At 40.5% G+C, this 22987-nt stretch overlaps 2 protein-coding genes across 6 annotated transcripts in view; one reads left to right on the top strand and one right to left on the bottom strand.

Annotated features, from left to right (window-relative positions):
* The window catches only part of PCCB (propionyl-CoA carboxylase subunit beta), a 20115-nt gene extending 5814 nt beyond the window's left edge, over window positions 1-14301 (bottom strand). Inside the window, exons 1-10 of the mRNA XM_082221834.1 lie at window positions 14104-14301; window positions 9639-9758; window positions 8451-8519; window positions 7542-7598; window positions 6217-6330; window positions 5062-5172; window positions 4289-4397; window positions 3044-3164; window positions 1874-1955; window positions 461-584 (exon numbers count right to left, since the gene is read on the bottom strand). Coding sequence (XP_082077960.1) covers window positions 461-584; window positions 1874-1955; window positions 3044-3164; window positions 4289-4397; window positions 5062-5172; window positions 6217-6330; window positions 7542-7598; window positions 8451-8519; window positions 9639-9758; window positions 14104-14280 — 1084 coding nt within the window. The 5' untranslated portion in view covers window positions 14281-14301. The remainder of the gene's footprint in view (window positions 1-460; window positions 585-1873; window positions 1956-3043; window positions 3165-4288; window positions 4398-5061; window positions 5173-6216; window positions 6331-7541; window positions 7599-8450; window positions 8520-9638; window positions 9759-14103) is intronic.
* Window positions 13587-22987, top strand: SLC35G2 (solute carrier family 35 member G2). 5 transcript variants are annotated; one of them, XM_082221879.1, is made up of 4 exons: window positions 14390-14543; window positions 14645-14794; window positions 18821-18930; window positions 20898-22987. In XM_082221879.1, the coding sequence occupies exon 4, from the start codon at window positions 20916-20918 to the stop codon at window positions 22152-22154; it is 1239 nt and encodes a 412-aa protein (XP_082078005.1). In that variant the 5' UTR covers window positions 14390-14543; window positions 14645-14794; window positions 18821-18930; window positions 20898-20915; the 3' UTR covers window positions 22155-22987. The 5 variants fall into 5 exon arrangements, 4 of the variants coding, with proteins under 4 accessions (XP_082078006.1, XP_082078005.1, XP_082078004.1 ...); XM_082221880.1 differs by lacking the exons at window positions 14390-14543; window positions 14645-14794 and adding an exon at window positions 13587-13861; XM_082221878.1 differs by lacking the exon at window positions 14390-14543 and having other exon boundaries at window positions 14606-14794.

Here is a 22987-nt window from a genome sequence, read left to right as displayed (position 1 = left end):
TGCCAAAAGTGTAAAACGATCCGATGGACTGGAGGGAGGAAAGAAGAGAAGGAAAGAAGGTGGTGACATGTGGGTGGGTGTATAAAAGGGATCCCAGGAGAGGGAAATAGAAATGGTGGTGTTATGATAACACCACCAACACACCACTTATTTAAACCTAAAAGCACATCTCGTTTCATGGTTCTTTGAATACTGGCCAGCGGTACTTACAAAGCATGAACAACACAAGGATGTAAAGCAGGTTTTACTCTATTTGCAGTATGCTCAGAGTGCCAAACCTTCATCTTAATTGCAAAAGAACACTAAACATTACCTTAGGATCAATTTTTTTTAGAGAGAACATATCAAGCTATTCAGCAATGAGGTTTTAAACAGATGCAACATGCAAATGTAAGTTTTCCAACCTTTCAACATAAATTGACATTACGAAGGTTCCCAGCCACTGCCACCCTCCTCTTACCTGATGCTACTTTGGGCTGGTTGCCAACTATTCCAACAGTTCTTCCATTCATTCTGGCAAATCCAACAATGATATTTCTGGCATAGGAGGGCATGATCTCAAAGAATTCTCTCTCATCAACGATCTACACAAATGAGATTCAAATATCTTACTGTTGCGGAGCAGTGAAATACACACTCCTATAGATATCTGTATCACACAAAGGTGATTTAAAATTTAAGATAGTTGAAACAGTATTTTAAAAATCTTTTTCAATATACTGCTCTTAAGCAGTGCCGGATCTACGTATAAGCTAAACAAGCTATAGCTTAGGGCCCCACTCTCTTGGGGACCCCAAAAAAATTTAAAGGGGAAAAAAGCTGGGTGTACATTTCCAATTGCATTTCAGTTCAACAATTAATTTGATAAAATACATATTTTGTTATGTGCAAATGGCTTTAGATACCTATTAGGTCCATCAATTACCATCTTGCATATATACAACATAAAAAACAGTGACAATTTGTAGTTGACAAAGGACAGCTGGACATATAAAGGGCCCCATTACCTTCAGTAGCTTAGGGCCTCATCAAACCTAAATTCAGTCCTGCTCTTAAGATGTCTTGTTGACAGTGCTCTTCTATACAGCACTAAATTAAAATATGTTAGTAAGATTCATTTTGAAATTCCTGACAGATCCTGGTTAGATTTATGGTTCCATTGGGTAATATCCAAAATTAAGAGTGTATCATGGGGCTGGAGAGACATTTCACCACCCTAAATTTGGCATCTGGCCCCTAGAGGGTTTGCAACAAGACCATATGGCCCTCAGACCAATAAAGGCCCCCCTGTTTTAGACATAGAATGAGGTCAAAGGATCCTCACACCAACATAAAATCTTTATTATTTTTAAAAAATGGAGAAAGATCAGTGACTCACCCTGGAGCTCAGCCACTTACAACACCTCCAAAGCGTGGTATCCAATTATAGTTGACTCTCAAAACAATGAATATTGTAACCATATTTTACACTTACTATATGGAAATCAAACACCATGGAAATAATTAAAGCTATACATCTTCTTTATATGTGAAATCAATGGTAGTTAATGTGGGCATCAAGACCATTTGCTCAGATAAAGTGATATAATGCAATTTAGAATCAATTTTAACCCACAGGTTGCATAACCTTTTGTCAAATGGTGAGAATAAAGGTGAAGAACTCTTATATATATCCAGTTATATTCCTTTTACCACTTTTACTAAGGAACACATTTCTAAATAACAGTATTTTTGCAGCCTGCATACATACAAGAAAATACATGCAAGTTGTATTTACAACTTGTAACAATTCTCAGAGGCAATAGATATTTATGCATCATGTGTAAACACAAAATTATCCAATAGCTGTAATACACTGGTACACAGAGCTTACCGAATGAACAATATCCACCATGTCATAAGCTTTAGTAGATTCCATCGGGACAATGGTATCCAACTCAGGAACCAACCGGTTGCTTTAAACACAGAGAATGGAAAGGAATAAACTTACATCGTATCATAATTCATATGAGAAAATTACTCATGTGAGGAGACATGACTACAACCTAGGACTATTTGACTGAATTCCAGAATTCAGAATTCAATTCCAGAATATTGAGAGAATGAAGGAGATGTTTATTTTTTCTTTTACTTTATTCTCCTTGTTTACAATAAAGGACCCTCCAACACTGAGATGGATCCAAATATGTGTCCTGCTTGCACTGGAGGATGGAGAAGAGCAGGCAATTTTTGTTAATTGCTCCTTTCATCTGCAGTCCATTGTGCCCCCGAAAAGCTGTTCCAGAAAGTTAGGGGACACTCCATTTTAGCATGGAGTGGATCAACCAAGAGCCTTTTGCTGGATTTTGGCTGCCTTCAAAAATTGAAGGGAAATCCGAATTCAACCCATTCTCTTTAGTTGACTTGTTGCATTTTCAGATACTACTTAGGAAAGAACAGCCTCATTTTGTTAACCAGCAAAAGGAAGTGAGGCAGAAGTGTAAAAGAAAATATCCAAAATCTGGTCCATCAACTGAACGGCAACATATACCATACCCTTCCACTGCTGTTAAAGGAGAATTTTTGTTTTCTACCCTTCAGACCTCCAACAGGAATCTCTCTGGAGATCTATAACACATGGAAGCCAAAGTCCCATTGCATCCCACTTCACAAGACTTAATTGTGAATCTATCCAAGAATAATAAAATCACCCAGGAATTTTATTTCCTAAATGGGTTCAAAGGGATAGGTGTCTCCTTCAATGATACAAATCAAGAAAATCATACAGGCAAAGACCGAATAACACACGTCCTAAAGATGCATGATCGTACACGCACATATGGTGCCGAACCCAGAAGTTACCAAATACATCACTCAGCATGTCACAGAAAAGGCAGAACAGGGCGGGGTGCACTTATAGGTGCTCTGCCAACGCATGTGGGGCTCTAGAACAGAACGCCCACGTGAAATGGGCATTGCCTGTAACTCTGCAGACATCTGACGGGATAAACTCTGAAACACACTTTGATTCTATGAACATCTATTATTTGTAAATATAACTTACATAGGGTCATGGCATTCTCTGACAGGAGCCGGATCCTTATTGCTAAGCGGTAGGTAATTAAAAAACTCTCTGAGATTGAGCAAAGCATCTATGTCATTCTCAAAGGCACAGTGTGCAACCCCTATAATACAAAAAAATCAAACATCCATCTGACTTTGCAAAGATTCCAATGAACTTTCCAACAGGACAAGCAACAGATCTTCACAGCAAACTCTTAAAGCTCTAAAATGTCGTAGCATTAACTGAAATGCCAGTGGATATTCTTAATGTCCACCAAAAGAAACAGTGTCGGTTCAACAGTCATATTTGATGAACTGTGTTTTACACACATCTACTTCCACCTCAAACATCCATCCTAGTCTTGTTCCCCTCCATCTTGCATTTCAAGGGTCATACTGAACCCTTATTTTCAGCCTCTTTGCAAAATAAATAAAGCAGGTGTTAAATGGATCTAAAGGCTGTGTCTGTGGATGTATATGAGTGAGAGTGAGAGAAAGAGATGTGGCCCTATCTACCACTGGCAGCAGCCCCAGGAAGGTTAGTTACAAGGGAATGTAGCCATCAGGCTAAAAACAGTTTTGCACCCATGTTACTGAGGTTTACAAAGTTAGGAATGTGGCAGAGAGGCCCCCCCCCCCAGTAGTAGAAATCATGTTCAACCAATGAAAATGACTAGCAAGAAAGATAGAAGAAAAAGTATTTTTGCACATAGTCACATCAGCAACTATGAGCCATTATGGCTAAACATAGGATCCCCATGCATAGAAGCATGCTGGGTGCAACATGGACAGGGATCAAATAAGGCAGTTCTAATGGTACATTTCCCCCTTGACGCTTATTAGACAGGAGCAGCCCCAGTATTTCCATCTCTCTTACACACATTCTCTTACAATACATCTAATAACAGTCTTCTGTCACCCCCCTGCAGTGTAATTTTCAGCCAAAGACAACCAGCTGGTATTTTTATTATGTTCCAAACCAGGCATCCCCAACCTTTGGCCCTCCAGACGTTTTGGACTACAATTCCCATCATCCCTAACCACTGGTCCTGTTAGCTAGGGATCATGGGAGTTGGAGGCCAAAACATCCGGAGGGCCGCAAGTTGGGGATGCCTATTCCAAACTAATCTGCAAGACTAATTTTATATGACTGGACTACTATGTTCTTCACATTGTTCTCCAATCACTTCATAAGGGGACTGCAAACAGGAGCAAATGTTAATTATAAACAACAACAATTTCTGACCTGATACTGCAGTGTGGGTCTTTGCACCTCCAAGTTGCTCCTGAGTAACATCTTCATTGGTGACTGATTTGACTACATCAGGGCCTGTTATGAATAGATAGGATGTGTCCTGCAAGAAACAACAACTGCAAAGTATGAGGTGCAAGATGTGACATTCTCTGTGTTTGCATTTTTCATCCCTTAGTGCTTTCAAAGTAGGAAAACTTAATTTAAAAAGGTCCAAATATTTCAATTTCATATTTCAAACTAACAAGGCATTTGGTTGGAACTGACTCTAATTTAACCATAATCCTCAAAAGATCACACAGCTGGTACATGGGATTCCCAGTAAAGTATTTGCATCCCTGTATTTGCAAAAAAGACAGCACAGACTGTGCCACCTTAACTGCAGGTCCAGTACCACTGAAATTTCCAGTTTTAATATCCTCTCTCATTTTTCATTTCCAAGCAAGACAATTTTTACAGCTCAAAGCCAACCGACTCAATAGCTATTTAAGACACGGCATAATTAGAAGATGTGAAAGGTGACAGCTACAGCCTGAAATAGAAGGCAGTTAAAAAAAAGAAGTTATTCCTTTAGAAGCCAGAGCTTCTAAAGGAACAGAAATACATTCATTTTTAGAGTCAGCCACCACTAGCAAGAAACAACTGCTCTCGTAAGACTCACTCTCTTCATGTTTACTCAGAATCAAGTCCCACTGTGTTCAATGCGGCTTATTCCCTAGTAACTATGTTATTATTGCAGTCAAAGGCAACTAACATTACATCCTTACCTTTACCATGAATGTGAAATCTGTTAAAGCAGGAGAGTAGACAGCTCCTCCTGCGCAAGGGCCCATAATAAGAGAAATCTGTGGTATTACCCCAGAACACAGTACATTTCTCTGTAAAAGAAAACAAACATCTCCGTTGCTTACACATTTTATGCCACTTCCAAGTCAAAGTTCCCAAAGCGCTCCTAAATCTGTGTTAAACTTTTGCAACTATTTCATTTAAAAATATGAAGTATGTTGTAGGAATATATTAGCCAACAGAAATAACATTCGATCTGTTCTAGCTTCATTGTTCATCCACTAACTGGGATCCTAAACTCTAATCCAAGTTCAAAACCCTGTGCATCAGAACAAATATGGCAAGGAAAAGGGAGAAAAGCACAAGACACAGGCAATGTCAGAGAATTAAGTATCCAGGATCAGATTCATGAAGCAGGCTCTAGCTGAAGTCCCATGTGCACTGAACGCCCCATGTGTTGGTGGCGGCAGCAGCTGCTGCTGCTTCTGCCAGCTGGTACAGACAGATGCACATGGAGAGCCGTTTTCCAGCCCTCTTCTAGCTTCAGGGTTGTACTCACAAGCAAGGAGAGAGATGCTGCTACTGCAGTTCATTCACCCACATAATAAAAATTATTCCCTTTGGCTGCCGGGAGAGCTTCGTGAATGCTGATGGCTGCAGCAGCTCTCTGTTTGCAGGAGAGGGCAAGGAGAGGGCTAAAATGAGGAACTGAATATGCACTACAGTCTTTATACTTATGGGAAGACGTACTGATCCAACCAGGGGAAAGGTCAGGGAGGTATCATTGTGCCTAAAGAGTAACAGTAACTTACAGCAACTGCAAAAGTAATAACCTCCTAAATGAAGTATACTAATTTCAGGGCCTGTTCCCCCTTAATTGTGACTTCTAGCAGCAACACCTAGAAACAACAGCATCTCATGAAAAGAAAATGAGAGAGAAGATGTGCATTTTGCCCTGTATAAAGGAGAAAAGCCCCCTCCCTGGCCCCTCGCGTAAGACCTGGAAGCAGCAGGAAAAGAAATGTTGTGTTGCTCATGCTTCCCGTTTCATTATTTTTTCAGAATGTCAGAAATGGCTCCTAGGCTATTCATCTGTAGCGTCAAGGATCAACTTGCTTACCTAAGAGGTCTCTTACCAAAAATATATCAGCATAACCAGCCAGGGACTCTACTCCTTCCTGGATCCGGGCCCCTCCAGAATCATTCAACCCAATAACAGGAGCACCAACCATAGCAGCCTGATCCATTATCTGAGGATACAGAAACTCTTGATTTACTAGTGAAGTCCTACCACAAGCTTAATTAACATAAAATAGTGAGTTCCTATTATAATTAATAATCATATTATAAAATAGGATCTCTTTTCATTTTTTATCAGAATGCATCCAAGTCCAATGTCTGTTTCTTGTTACGACATCTACAGATAAACCTCTACTGGCCAGTCAACCACCCCCACATGGCACTATTATTATTAATACACCTTCATGTTCAATTAAGTCTTCTCTTTAACATTTGTGCTTGACCATTTTAAACAATGGGCTACTTCACACATAACGCTAAGCCATCATTTAGCATCATGAGCCTCAGAGATCCTTAGGGCTTTGCTCAGCCCCCTGAGGCTTGTCTATATAGTTTTAAAACCATAGTTTAGAGTGACACGCAAGCCCGTCCCATCCGATAAAGGGCACTTAAGGATTATAGAGTGTGACAAATGAAAAAAACAACAACACAAGATCACAAAAGCACCATAATACAGCAAGATCAAAACTTTATCTAAAAATCTTGGGAAAGTAACAATATATTTGATACCCAAACAACTTTGGTGTATCAAACTGGAGGCAGGTATTGGGCAAACCTTTCTGAGGAAGGCCCCACCCATTTTTAACCATTATACATCTCTCTTCTAGAAAGGACTATCAAGAGAAGTACATCATCAACTATTTGTTATATTCAGGAAATGTCAAAATTGGGTGCTTCTCACAACTCATATCACCACTTATCAGGAACTGTGACCTCAAATGTACTCCTGAATGAATTAACTGTGAGGTATTTTATCCTAGCAACATCTTGGCTTCTGTAATAACAAATGGACTTCTTATCATTATGAAAAAATAGGTTATGTTTGGAGAGAGGGAATTCAGCAGTACTGGAGCTGAATAAGCAATAGGCTATTAAGATTTGGGGGCTTGTACAAGCTGGGTGGCTTAGTTAAAAAGGAACTGCCATGAGTTGAATAAGATGAGATTTCTTTGAAATTCAGGAGTGTTTACACTTATTCTGAAAATGTATCTATCTGTATCTTAAGACTTGAAGACACTAATCAGGAAAGGGGATGAAAGAAACTTCAATGTAGCAAGGACTCGTGTGAGGCATAACATACTTTTAAAAACACTCCATTGTCATATTTTGCAGGCTGCAGGCACTTAAGAATTTTGTAACTATTGTCTTCTAAAATGCTTACCTTGCAGATCTTTTGAGCATGTGCTCCAGATAAACTGCCTCCAAACACAGTGAAGTCCTAAATAAAGATTGTATTTCAAAGATCAAATATAATAATAGCTTAGAATGCCAAATATATATACTAGACTTAGATTTTTTCCCCCTGCCTTGCCCTTGAGCACCAGTAAAACAGACTTTTTTGCACTCCCAATTATTCAGTGTAATTGTCTCCAAGCAGGTTGAAAATATCAACAGACTTCACCCTCATGGAAGGAGTGCAATCTATCCCTGCACAGGCAGAGCATGCACATGAGGAGGGACTGACATACAGCTTAATAGCTTAATAGTTGTTAGTGGAGTTCGTAACCCAAAGCGTTTGTAACCCGAAGTGTTTGTAACCCGAGGTACCACTGTGATACCAGAAATCAATGCAAGTACAAAATATAAAGATCCCACAAGGTTTCTGTAGTGCAAGTCTTTTATTCCCAATGGACTCCTGCAACTCTTGCAGCATGGAAAATACTGTAGTCAGGAAATATTGAAGTTGCAGCCTTACATCATCTGAAGGGCAATGGGTTAGTACGCTTGTTAAAATGTTGTATTATAACCAGTTCCCTGTTGTTGTTGTTTTTTAAAAAAAGAGACAAGGGACTGCAGTATCAGAAGTAAGCTTCTGCAAAGCAACTCTATTCTTACATGTTATAAGGATTCCATAGTCCAAGAACATGCTGTGAAATACTGTATAAATAGCCAAAATGGATAGATGTAGTCATTTTATTGACTGTAATTAAAATTCTATTGAATTGCAGGCATAATACATGTCTACAAACTAAACGCACTGCAAATGAAAAGCAAATGTAAAGAAATACAAAAACGAAGCCTTATAACTTCAAAGAAAAAGTTCGCAACTGAAAACACAAAATAGCAATACCTGACTGAAGACATATGCCAATCTGCCATTAATTCTACCCTGGCCAGTTACCACACTGTCTCCAGGGAACTGCAAAAGAGAATAAAGAATGTAGAACTCAGAACAGCAATATGATTAAATAACGAAATCTAATTCTTATAAATGACCAAAGCAAGTATTTGCTAACCAGAAAATCAAACTCTTTATTTAGGGCAGAGTATACATTTCAATTATGCTTGTATCATTTAAAACAGGCTGACTTCCATATTCTCCTTTAATGCTGAGTATAATTTATTTACACTCCACCAACCACAAATATAAACAAAAGCAACAGAATATAGAATCTATAAGATCAATAAAAGACAGGAAGAAAAACAAGAAAGTAGTCCTAGTCAAAGCAAAATTGTGTCATTTAAGAATTATGCAACTTGCTCTGTAATTTATAAATTAGAGCCATTCAAGAAAATGATAAACAGAAACTCTGATGAGCAACCTGGAAAGTACTGTGTAATAGGGTACCGTATATTAGTTTCTGTAGCTGGTTTTATAAAAAAAAGCCCACATTTTGAAACGTACAAAACTGATTCTACCTTTTCATTATTACAAGAGCAGTATCTATTATTTAAAACTTTATTTTATCTACCTTCTAAAACTTTGAAGGTAAGGTTAAAATATCCCAAGTAAAAAGCTTTCCTGTATTTAGGAACAGACAAACAATTCAAATAATGCATCCCATTCTTAGAATTAGGACATGACAAAAATAGCAACCAGAGGAAATGAGGCGCTTGGGCTACCCCATAAGTCAATCTCCCTTAAAATCTCTGTTTAACAATATCTTTGGCTTGCTCAGTTTATAAATAACAGATGAGAAGACAGCCCAACTGAAACAACTGTCTGCCATAATTCCTTCATCCAGACAGACTAACACAAGTCCATCATCACCTGGAACACGAATGAACTGGAAGTAAGTAAAATACAACCATGAAACTGAAAGGGAATGTAATATATCCAAGTCAGGCTCTGTCTCTAAAGCACTACATATAGAATGATTGGGGATGAACCAAGCAGAGGTAGAGCATGTATAGAGGAAAGAGATGAGAACCATCCATTCTATTAGAGTAAACCATCCACCATCCAGACTCAGGCACTAGAATCAACCAGATATTTCCAAACAGTCCCAAGAGTGCAAGCAAAATATATACCAGGTACCTTGTTTTTCTCAGCCTCCATCCCAAAATCTGCACATCTGTGTTCCACAAACATGTCATATTCTACAAAACTGTCAGGATCCAGTAAAAGAAGAACACGCTCCCTGGCTGTCAGCTTTCCCTGAAGTGCAGGAAATAATATGAACAAGGTAAGGTTTGGAGATCATTTCAGTACACCAGAGCCAAGCATAATTACAAATATAAAGAGAAAGTCAGATACTAATTTAAGGTTTTATTCAAATCCATAAATTTGCTCCTCAGAAAGCAGCTGCCTTAAACTCAATATTGCAACTGAATTCCTTTTTTAATTTCACCTTCCCTTCAAATACAGAAATTGCTCTCTTCTGGAACGATCATTTTGTCAGAGATTTATTGATTAATTGATTTTTTACATTTTCGTCCTTTTAAGTAAGCAATGCTGAGTTATATACATATGCTGAAGAGAATAAAACCCATAAAGGACTAGTACAGGAAGGGGCTAGCAAAGAAAAAGGATTGTATTCACATGTTTAACAGTCTGACTTCAGTGAAACTATTAAATGTAGTATCAGAACTTACAAATGTGCTTTTCTAAGGGTAGATAGAGCAAGTTAAATAAATCATACTTTTCTGTTTGATGTAAGGTATGATGTAGTACACCAGCGGAGTCGAAAAACCAATCACAAAAAGCTTATACAAGTTTATTAGTAATCTAAAAAGTAAATGTATAACCGGGCTATCTTTCAGCCTGATCCTTTATAAAACTTAATGTATGTACATGACTCATACACTGAAATTCCTACATTTTATCTTAGCCAAAAGGCCGAGAAGCGATACACTGAAATTCTTGTCAAAGAGAAGCTCTAATCCCAATGGACAAATCTTCTCTAATTTCCTAAAAATTTCATTCTCAGCAGAAATTTAAGTCAACATGCAAAAGTCATTTTAAGAAGCGAGACAGGGGCTCTAAATTACCATCCAACTATTTTAATTTCCCCATTATTATTGCTCATATATAAATAGGCATCAGACACAAAAATAAATTGCTGAATAAATTGTCACATATTGTCATGGTGATTCCCCCACACCTCAAAATCTTAAGAAGCCTGCAAAAATGTTCATCTTATATTGATTCAAGCACTGAAAATGTTATAGAAGCAGCACTTCAAAGAGAGCCTTATAAAAGGCAAATGTATAGTAAAAGAAGCTACAAGCAACAACGACAAAAGAAAGAAAATTACATGCCTCTGGTTTAACCTTTCATTAGGAAAAAGAAGGGTCATTTAGGCACCATCACCTTCACTGGCCACATGGCCACTTGTAATCTTGTCATGCTAATGACCTTTGCAGAAATGGCTGCATTGGCTGCCAAATAAACTACCAGGTCATGTTCAAGGTCTTGTTAGTGACATATAAAGCCCTGGACAACTCAGGGCCAGGTTATCTGAAAGACTACCTGACCCTGCCTAGATCTGTAAGATCACTTAAATCATCTGGAGAAATTTTACTTGTGGTAACACATCCTACAGAATATTACAGGCAGAACATCACCTGAAAGGGGATATTTCTTGCCAGTGTCCTTTACACTGTAGAATACCCTTATTTTATTTATTGACTGAAATATTTATAATCTGTACTTTCATCCCTAAAAATGCAGATTAAGCATCATCTGTCAGTTGCTTCAGTTGTAAATAAATATCTTTTTGCCCAAGCTTTCCCTGACCCATAGGGATGGACCAAGTTATTACTTAATTCCTGTTTTGATATTACACTTTTTATGTTGTATCTGTTTCTATGATACTGTCTTATATTTTAATATTACTAAGCTATTTTAATTATTTAAATAAATGCTTTACCTTAGGTCTCCGAAACATGGTAGGGAAAGAAATATCCAACACATGGTAGGGAAAGGAATTATTTTAAGATACTTATTTGAGCCTCAGAAAACAGTTCAGATTAATTCCTAATTCCACTGCAAGTTCAAAGGGATCTTCAAGACATAACTGTCTGCCCTGAATTAAAGCAAAGCAAGGTGGCTGGTAACATGTGACGATTCTGATGATCTACAGCATTACAGATGCAGCTACAGGATGCAATCTACAAAGTGATTATTCATTCCTCAACAGACTGAACTGCTGAGGGGGTGGGGCAGTTAATATAAAACTCCCTTGCCAGATCACATCAGGGTCATCCCATGACTTGGTTATTTCATCCGCTAGCAACCTGAAGCCTTGAATTCATATACTTTTTCCTCCCCTTGCACTCTATAATCAGAAACTTCTGACTGTAGTTAGCAACAAACTTTACCTTGGAATTGTGTCCAAAGCCAGAAAACCATGGTTTGCACACAAACCAGATTTGCCACTAGCTATGATTATCACTAGCTTCCAATTGCAAAGGCTGAGGGAGCACACGGCCCGCAACTGTTCACTCATGTAATACTAAACCATGGTTTAGTGTTACATCTGAACACAACCGCTGTCTCCAGCAGCAGCCAGCCCAATTCTTCCAAGTGCCCACAAGCCATGTTTCCATTTAGTTATAATGACTCATAATGTTTGGTACATATATCCTTCATGAATACATCCAGTTTTTTGAGCTATCAAGGTTAGTGGCCATCTAGATGTGAATCCAATAGCTTAATCACGTTGTGCAGATGAATATTTTGTTTTCTGTATTTCCAACAATACAACTCAAACTGAAGACATATGAAGAAAAAATATATACCCATAATATATCTGCTGACATATCTATATACGTAATATGAGAATGTTAAAAAAAGATCCCAGGAACTTTGCAAAACATATGCTTCTGATTCACATTTATCCACACTCCCTCTGTGCATCCATAGTTAGGTACCCCCAATCATTATATTGCTGCCTTCCCTTTCTGAAAATGAGAATGGATAATAATAATAATAATAATAATAATAATAATAATAATAATAATAATAATAATAATAATAATAATAATAATTTATTATTTATACCCCGCCCATCTGGCTGGGTTTCCCCAGCCACTCTGGGCGGCTTCCAACTGAATATTAAAAACAGTACAGCTTCAAACATTAAAAACTTCTCTAAAGAGGGCTGCCTTCAGATGCCTTTTAAAAGTAAAATAGTTGTTTATTGCTTTGACATCTGCTGGGAGGGCGTTCCACAGGGCAGGCGCCACTACCGAGAAGGCCCTCTGCCTGGTTCCCTGTAACCTTACTTCTCGCAATGAGGGAACCGCCAGAAGGCCCTCGGTGCTGGATCTCAGTGTCCGGGCTGAACGATGGGGGTGGAGACGCTCCTTCAGGTATACTGGACCGAGGCCATTTAGGGCTTTAAAGGTCAGCACCAACACTTTGAATTGTGCTCGGAAACGTACTGGGAGCCAATGCAGATCTCTCAGAACCGGTGTTATGTGGTCCCGGCGGCCACTCCCAGTCACCAGTCTAGCTGCCGCATTCTGAATTAATTGCAGTTTCCGGGTCACCTTCAAAGGTAGCCCCACGTAGAGCGCGTTGCAGTAGTCCAAGCGGGAGATAACTAGAGCATGCACCACTCTGGCAAGACAGTCCGCAGGCAGGTAAGGTCTTAGCCTGTGTACCAGGTGGAGTTGGTAGACAGCTGCCCTGGACACAGAATTGACCTGCACCTCCATGGACAGCTGTGAGTCCAAAATGACTCCCAGGCTGCACACCTGGTCCTTCAGGGGCACAGTTACCCCATTCAGGACCAGGGAATCCCCCACACCCGCCCGCCCCCTGTCCCCCAAAAACAGTACTTCTGTCTTGTCAGGATTCAACCTCAATCTGTTGGCCGCCATCCATCCTCCAACAGCCTCCAGGCACTCACACAGGACCTTCACCGCCTTCACTGGTTCTGATTTAAAGGAGAGGTAGATAACATCTGAAGGTAACTTCACATGTGTATCAGTGTTTTAAAATATGTGAGAAATGAGTCAGTATAGTTTTAAAATATTTGGGAAATAGTGCTTTTAATGGGGGCTTCGGAACTTTGCATTCCTGTGCAAGTACTTCCAAATCCTCACATATGTGGCCTTAAGTAGACAAGATGAACCAGGGCTAACCTCACATCCATGCTTATTTCACACACATTCCCCGCCCCCCAAAACAATTCTGGGAACTGCAGTTTAACCCTCAGAGAGTTACAATTCCCAGCTACCCCTAACCAACTCCAGTGCCCAGAGTTGAGGAGGGAAATTTGTGCTTCGAATGTGCTTTGAAGATAGTAGTTTGTAAGTAGCCCCCACACAACCCAATTTGAAATTGGGGGCCACTGGAAAGGGTCTCGGACCCCTGTCCCATCTTATTAGAAGACGGGCAGGGGCATATTAAACTAACTAGACTCTCCAGGCAGCGTCCCCGCTCTGTCAGGAAAGCGAGTGTGGGACCTTCGTCCCTCCGAGGGTCGCCCAGGAACAGCCAGCTGTTGCAAGCCCAACCAGAGGCTTCCTTGCTCGCTCTCTCTCTCGCTCACCCGCCGGTGCTGTGCATCTATGCGCGCCTGGCCGCCGCCAAGCAGCGCGGCCCGACGCTTCTCCTCGATGCGCTCGGGCACCGTGGGCGCTTGCCGAGGGGGGCTGTTGCTGAGCCGGCGGGAAAACGCCAGGGAAACCCTCGGCAGCCGAAAGGGCAGGATCCGCAGGGCGGCCATGGCTGTGGACTGCGGGGACGCATGCGCGCACGGAGCGGAGGGGGGCGGATGAGGCGGCCAGGTTCCTGAAGCGTGGAAGCAGCAGCAGCCATTTGCCCCGCCCAGCCTCCCTTTATATTTCTGTTACGCCTGCCTCGCCGCTTCTCTCCTCACGCTGTTATTAAGTGTGTCAGAGGGCGCTTTCTTTTCTTCTTCCCCGGCGGGGTGCACACGGCGCATGAAGACGCCCCCGCCGACCGCTGAAAAGCAGCTTTTTAAATACGGTACAATGTGGTTGCACGTCACGCTGCTGGCATCTTCATGCGCTGAGCATTTTAGTGCCCGAGACCTCTTTTTCCCTTCAGGTTGTGTTTTTTTATTGCAGGATGTGGGCTATCGCACTAGAGTGCGTCTCCACTAATTTGCGGTGCCCCGATGTGAGTAGGGTAAGGTTGGAAATAAGGTGAAAAGGACCTCTAGAAGAAAGGACTATTGCACGGTCCGTAGATGTCTGCACAAGACCGAATTTGAATAGGTGCGTTTTGGCAAGCCACAGTGCTTCTCGGAGCATGGAGACTACCTATGCTGATTTTTTTTTTTTTTTACATTCAACTATTAAAGATACAGACATCCTTTGTTCTTAATTTTTAGCTTTTGTACATGTGCAATGACTACTTGCTCAGAAGTCAAAATAAAAAAATTCCTTCCAGTAGCACCTTAAAGACCAACTAAGTTAGTTCTTGGTATGAGCTTTCGTGTGCATGCACACTTCTTCAGATACACTGAAACAGAAGTTGCCAGATCCTTCTATATAGTGAGAAGGTGGGGAGGGGTATTACTCAGAAGGGTGGTGGGAATGGGAGATTGGCAGATAGCTGAGATGAGCCTGTTGACGACTCTTAACGACTGCAATAGGTCTTACAGGAAAAGGCAAGGGGTGAGAAGGTGAAAAATGGCATAGTCATGTATAATGAGATAAGAATCCAATGTCTTTGTTCAGACCAGGTCTCTCCATGGTTTTAAGTTTGGTAATGAGTTGCAATTCAGCATTACCAAACAACTCATTACGCACAGAGTAATGCACAGAGAAACGCAAGAAAACTTGGAGTCAATTATCTAAGACGCATGTCGAAAAAGGAAACATAAAAGAATTAAATGATACAGACTTCCAACAGATTTATAGTCCTCAAAAAAACTGAGCTGAAGAAGGTGTTTACTCCGAAACAGGGCCCTGTCCTGGTCTCTACTACTGAGTCGCACATCTGATCCACACTCCGGATACTCCGTTTTGGCCCTATTTGATCCTTTATTCGTTATTCTTTATGCTGTTTTTTTATATATATGGACTCTTTTTGACTGCCATTGAGACTTGTATAAAACAATTGTTGTGCACTGGTATTTCATGTACCTTTGTACCATATCACTGCATATTTGAAACTACATTATTTCTGTACTTAAACGTTGTATCCAAACTTATTATTACTTTAAAACCATCGTACTTACATGTTATAATTAAATTTACTACTAGCTTCAAACTGTGATTCTTAGCAGAATATACACGTTTTTCATCTCAACTCTTGAGTAGGAATTATTCCTTAAATTGAAAGTTGTCGCCAGAGTTCTTGGTATATCTTTTTCAGTGCATTTCCAACAAGAACCCCTTCAAAGTTGGCCCGTGGGGGTGGGGACAGATAGGGATCTGGCCCAGCAGGCCAAAAAGATTCCCCACCTGTGCTGTACAGCATAAGACAAACATTGGTTACAGCTTGTGTTTTATGTGGGGAGATAATAAACCACCAGACCCTCCAAGTGCCCCTATTTTCCATTCCTGGATTTTCGGTTCCTGGATTTACAGAAGCTGACCCAGTTTCTGATTTGACCCTGGAATGTCCCACTTTTCCTTAGAGTGTCCCAGTTTTCATCGGAGAAATGTTGGAGGCTATGGAGTAATCTGACCCCTGAGCCATCTGAAGGCAGCCCTGTATAGGGAAATTTTTTAATGTTTAATGTTTTATTATGTTTTTATATATGTTGGAAGCCACCCAGAGTGGCTGGGGCAACCCAGTCAAGTGGGAGGGGTATAAATGGTATTATTATTATTATTATTATTATTATTATTATTATTATTATTCTTTAATAGGATGTCCCTGTTTTCATTGGAGAAATGTTGGAGGGTATGAACCACAAGCCTGGTTTCTGACTAGATGCTAAGCTAAACCATGACTTAGTATATCAGCAGAATGGGAAGGAACAAAATGGTTGCAGTCTCCCTTCTGGAAGCCCATACATTTGCTTGTTTGCACTAAGACATGGTTTGGCTTAGTGTTACCTGCAAATTGGGCCTCTGTCATGTGTAAATAACAAATACCTAATCAAACCTACATGTTTACAACAGGTTGAGCAGACCACAAAGCTTCTAAAAGCTGCCCTTTAACAGAAATTGGATGTTTGCCAGCAAAGCACTCAGTGGAGAAGTCTCATAAGAGACATCAATTATTTTGAAGTGTAGTACTTCTAAACTGATAATTTCAGCTGTACTGCTGTCTGTCTGAACTTTTCTACCTTCATCTAGCATTTTTGATGCCTTTTTTGCTCACACTCCAAATGGATGGCTTATCGTCCATTGATTATAATATAATATTGAATATCATCCAATGATTATATTGTTCCACTCTGTTAGTGGGGTATATAAGGTGTTGGGGGAGGGATAGTACCTTTGGTGGGGGGCACATTGTGCTCCTTCTTGGGTAGTTTGTCCACCTTGGGTCCTCATCTTGCACTCAGCTCTAACCTATAGCCCCTAAAAGCTGTCAGCCACACCCTGGGAGCAGCTTCAACTGACTGGCTGAACCAGGTGTGGCTAGCCGATGGGTCTCAAACCCTCTGGAGCCTACCTGCGAAGATAGGCTCCAGAGGATTGAGTGGATGAAACCAACAATGGGTCCAACGGTCAAGAAGGCACCTTCTGCACTTGCTGTAAAGGGAAATAAGGGGGAGATGGGGCACCTTTGAGGAGAAGGAAAGCTCTGATCCTAAACCTTTGCTGCCTTGCTGAATATCTTTGGGAGAAGAAAAGGCTAAGGAGTAAGCCCTACACAAATACAGAATGGAGTCCCTAAGATGGTTGGATGACACCTTGTATACAGAGCCGTCTTTCCCATAGGGCTTAGTGATGCGTTGCTCCAGGGCGCCGGTCTCTCAGGAGCGCCCCAGCGAGTGGGGGAGCTGTGCGGCTTTGCCGGCGGCCTCCCCTTTCCCTGCACACCCACCAGCTGCGCCCCACCAACCATATGGCTGGCGGGCATGCAGCTTCCCTCCCAAGCCTCTGTGGGGACCACTCTCCTCCCAAGGAAGCTTGGGAGGGAAGCTGCGTACCTGCCAGCCATATGGTTGGTGGGGCGCAACTCTCCCCCATGCCGCTGCAGGCGAGCAATCCCCGCAGAGGCTTGGGAGGGAAGCTGCGCCCTGCCAACCATATGGCTGGCAGTGCACAGCTTCACCCCCTCCCCCACTATCTGTGGTAATTTGGGGGCGCTGGGTGGATATTTGCACCCTGGCACCACATCTGCTAAAGACGATCCTGCTTGCATACCTCCTTTCAGCAGCTCCTGCAGCCAAGCTGGTGCCAAACGTATTGCTCTGCTTTCCTCTGGACCACATAAGTGAGGCTGAGGGGGGAAGGGTCTTGTCACCTGGGCAAGGTGACCTCCGATACAAATTGCCCTGGCTTGCGCCCTGTGGATGTCACACTGTAGTTTGACTTCACCCATTGATCAGTCAGTACATTTCCCCCTAAATTTCAGGCTTTTTGATAGAACTTCTGACCACTGCTATAATCCTGCTTATATCAGTGGGATTCCAGCATTATAAATGAGCAGTTAGTCATCTCAGTCATTGTATTAAACACTTAACTAGCAATCATCAGGTAGGACCACTTATACTTTAAATTATTTTCACTGAATGCACTTACATAAGGCGTAAGAACGTCTACATTAGCATATAAAATCATGTCTCAGAATGTGGATGAATCCAAAGCAGTTACCAGGGGGTTCCTTCCCCTTTATGTTATATTCATCCTCTGTTTAAGATGCTAATTAAAAATCTGTCTTTGCAGCAGAGGATGAGGAAACCATAATGTTCAAGCCATGCATGTCATGAAAAGCAGGCATCGTTTATATTTTAAATGATTGGCTTTTTTCTTCCATTACCAAAAAGAGATCACAAAAGTCTTGTAATGTGTCATCTAAAACATATGCTCCACTGGCAGGATTACTAGTAAGAACAATATTTATTCCCCTCCACAATTAGTAGTGACGGTGCTGTCAAATGCCCTTGAGCTCTACTGAGCATGCTCACTTTTTCTGGTCTGTTCATTGCATTTGATTCTTTAGCTGTAGCCTCTCTCTCCCCTTCATTGCTTTTATGTACAGACAGAAGAGACGGTAACCAAAAGAGAATCTACGTTATTCCTCCTGCACACTCCATAAACTGACATTTGGGTCTGTGTTTCTGGATTCACAGGTAGCTATTCTCAATTCTCTGTTTTCTTCAAATTTAAAAGACAGGAATGGATACACTATCAGATGCTGGAGAGCATATTTTCTTCCTTTAATATCTCTTGGTATGGTATATTTTTGAGGGATCACTTACTCAGCAGCTTCTAAACAAGAGGTAAATTTTATTTTCTCTTATTTGGTTGTTGTATTGTTTTCTCTTCTTGCATGACATTTCAGCTGTCATTTGGTGTCTGCTTCAGCAAAACCTTGTTTCATTTTAAGTCCTTCGTATTTTTGTAGGCATGTAACTTTAAAGCTGTCATCTCTTCATACCATGAATAGGAAATACCAGAGAGCAACTTTTGAGTGCCGCAGTTTCAACAAAATTGTACCAAGCAGCTGATATTATAGCTAGAATTATGCCATATATCTTAGAAGGAACACTCTCTCATCTCTGGTTTTGTTGAGTATCCATGCTGCTGAGATCTCTTCAACTGGCACTCACTAGCTCTGAGGGTACGTCATTCCCACCCTGTATTTTACATCAGCACTGAGGTTGGGATTCATTTTTCAGCATATCTGCTGTCTAAGAATCTAACCACTTACTGTATTGGATGGGAGACCACATGTTGAGATTTCTGCATTGCAGGGGGTTGGACTAGATGATCCTGAGGATCCCTTCAACTCTACAATTCTATGATCCTATGGTTTTACACAGTGCTTTTTTTCTTAAAAAATAATATGTTTAGGGGTGCTCTCGTTTTGCCTCAAGAAAACCACAATTTTTTAGTTCAAATCTGGAAAAATAAATACAGTAAATGGACAAAATGCTTAGGGGTATGCATACCCTTGCATACCCCCAGAAAAAAGCACTGGTTTTACATTTTAATTATAAGGCAATGCGTCTTGTGCCATAAAAGTAAACACTATACAGTTGGGGGGTGGTGGAGGAAAGGTTAGAGAATGAGATGGATGACTTAAGTTCGTTCATGTTTGCATAATAAGAAAGCAATATTAAATTTGTCATTTGAACCATTTTAGCTAGCAGCATCGGTACAATGTTTCGAAAGTTAGTCTTACAAATTTTAGACCTGAGTTTATGAGCTACTGTGCCTGCAACTAACTAACTAACTAACTAACTAACTAACTGTATGTTCAGGATTGAGCATGCTGACTTATGCACCCATGCAACAACATAACCTGTAGCATCACACTAGCATTCCAAACTGTTGAAGAACATCAGTATTGGTCTGGTAGCACAGGTCAACATGACAACATCAGAAAAAGCTACCATCCCTAAAGTTGTTGCATTGCACAGAAATAGGTAGAGAAGAATAGGACTGGGGATGATGTGTATATAGGGCATCTTCACCCTAAAGGTTTTTAGCCACTACAGAGACAGCTATGTTAGCAAAGCCATATTTCATAGATTTGAGTGCTGTTGATTCAATTTTACATTTCAAACCTGTTTTGGACACATTTGACCCTAAAAAGGTGGCCTAAAAGTGTTAAAATAAACAACAAAAACACTTAATCTGGTAAAGCATTACTAACGAGTATCAACAGCAGTGGAAATAATATTGGAACACAAAAACAGCATTCTAGGATGTACCTGCTGGATAACTACATATCACTGCAGCTATATAATGTTAACGTATGCTCCATGACACCCCAGTGTAACTGTGTACAGCTGCTGGGCCAAACTGTGACATATTCTGTAACAAAGCTGGTTTCTGTATCTAGCCATCACAAGGTCACCTTCTGGGTCAAAATGGAATCTCTCCATATTTTACTTAAGTGTAAAGAGCCCTTCAGAATGAACCGTTTCTAGAACTGCAATAACAAATTAAAGCATAGGAAAAATGGTACAGGTATTGCAGGGGAGGTAAACACCAAGCCTAAATTGTCTAATAATAGCATGTGCATTAATGATTATAGCACAGCATACTAATCGCATGTCACCACTGGTTTTCTGTAATGGTTATTTATATTTTCAATCTGGTGTCTGCTCAAGCAACCCCAGCTTACCTAAGGCATCAATAGAACAGTAATAATTTCTAGATGGTACAAAATTGCAGCCAGAACAGGTTTATCCGTGCTGAAATGATTATATTTTGTTTGCTTTTTTTTCTTTGTGATCAGTCCTAGTTACCTGAGGAAATGGATACTTCACCTTCCAAACAATATCCAGTAAAAAAACGAGTGAAAATTCATCCTAACACAGTGACAGTGAAATATACTTCTCATTATCCACAGCCAGGAGAGGAAGGGTATGAAGAAGCAAATGAAGACATTGAGAGTTTTGTGGAAGATAATCCAAAGAGAAGATTGCTGAGCAATGGCCAGCGGAGAGGAAGATCCTTCTTTGGCACTATTGACATCCCATCTCAGGAACCACAAAAGCCAGAAGCTAATAAGAGTGGGCAAGGCCAAAGTTTTGTAGACAGAAGCATTTTTCAGTCCAGAAAGACTTGGGCAGTGCTTTTTGGATCTGCTTTGGCCCATGGTTGTGTTGCCCTGATAACTAGACTTGCTTCTGATCGTTCCAAAGTGCCATCTCTAGAACTGATCTTCATTCGTTCTGTTTTACAAGTGTTTTCAGTCTTAGTTGTGTGCTACTACCATGAGGAACCTTTTGGACCGAAAGGATACAGACTGCGGTTGTTTTTTTATGGAGTATGCAACGTTATTTCCATTACCTGTGCTTATACTTCCTTTGCAATAGTACCCCCAAGCAACGGGACTACAATGTGGAGAGCTACCACCACTGTTTTCAGCGCCATCTTGGCATTTTTATTAGTAGATGAGCGAATGGCTTACATTGATGTAATCACTGTAGTGAGTAGCATCTTTGGTGTTTGCCTGGTCATGATCCCCAACATTGTTGATGAAGAAGATTCTCTGCTGAATATCTGGAAAGAGGCCTTTGGATATACCATGACAGTTATGGCAGGCGTAACCACAGCTCTTTCCATGATCGTGTACAGGTCCATTAAGGATAATGTCAGCATGTGGACAGCACTGTTTACCTTTGGTTGGACTGGAACAGTGTGGGGAGCCTCCACCATGTTTTTCCTCCAAGAGCCAATAATTCCACTGGATGGAACAAGCTGGGGCTATCTCATGGGCATCTGCATATGTTCCACAGTGGCTTTTCTGGGTGTCTATTATGCCTTGAACAAATTTCATCCAGCCTTGGTCAGCACAGTGCAGCATCTGGAGATTGTGATAGCTATGATCCTTCAGCTCCTTGTGCTACGCATCTTCCCCAGCATCTATGATATGATTGGGGGAGCAGTTATCATCATTAGTGTCTTTTTCCTTGCATGTTATAAACTGTCTTGGAAGGACTTAAGAAAACAAGATTATGAGGAGATACTAGATTCTTGTATTAAATGACTGCAAAGCTGTATTCTGTTTACTGATATTTACAATTAATATTCATTTGTCTATGTCTTTTGTAGAGTGTTGTTGACAGCATACTGCCATTTCTTGTCTGAATATAAAAGGTTACATCTGCCCTAGTATAGCTCAGTGGAGTTGCACTAGAAATTTCTGTCCTGTGTAGGAGAAATGTTTTAAAATGTTAATGCTGTGAAAATTAGATTTTCTTCTTAACTAGTATATAAGAAGTGCCAATATTTAATATACACAACTCTGTCCTTTAAAATATGTCTCATTAGAGTCTAGCAGGCATAGTCAGACCCTAAGATTTTTATATCAGACTATGATGTTCACCTGTGTAAAGCAACCATTTGTTGGGTCTCAGGCAAGGTAGTCTTCAGCAAACTGAGCCCCTTAGCTTCTCACCACAAATAACCAGATCTTAAATGGAAGTTTTTACAGAGGTTTGTTGTAGTATAGGTTTTGACACATTACCTATTCTAGGTTGTTATATGCATATATGGTTCCTACAGATTTCATCTGGCTTGCCAATTTGCATTTCTTGCATTGACTGAAGCTCACTGATGGTGTGTAGCCTGAAACCTGACCTGACAACCTCAACTCACAGCATGCTTGCTGTGGATTCAAGAGCAGAGACAGTGTGATCGCAGAGAAAAGCACAGCAGCCGAACATGGACACTGAATGATTGCTCATGGAAACAATATATTGTTTGTTTTTAATATGTAATGTTTTATAAATAAGAATTTTAACATGTATGTAACAATTATAATAATGATGATGATGATGATAATGATAATAATAATATACTTGATCTCTGCAGCAATAA

Source organism: Podarcis vaucheri, assembly GCF_965113315.1.
Source record: "Podarcis vaucheri genome assembly, chromosome: 5".
Classification (NCBI taxonomy): domain Eukaryota; kingdom Metazoa; phylum Chordata; class Lepidosauria; order Squamata; family Lacertidae; genus Podarcis; species Podarcis vaucheri.
The sequence above is the reverse complement of the archived record's forward strand: the minus strand, read 5'-3'. Positions and strand labels throughout refer to the sequence as shown.

Excerpts from the sequence above, each read along its gene's own strand:
- SLC35G2 (XM_082221880.1), top strand. The coding sequence starts at position 20,916 with ATGGATACTTCACCTTCCAAACAATATCCAGTAAAAAAACGAGTGAAA.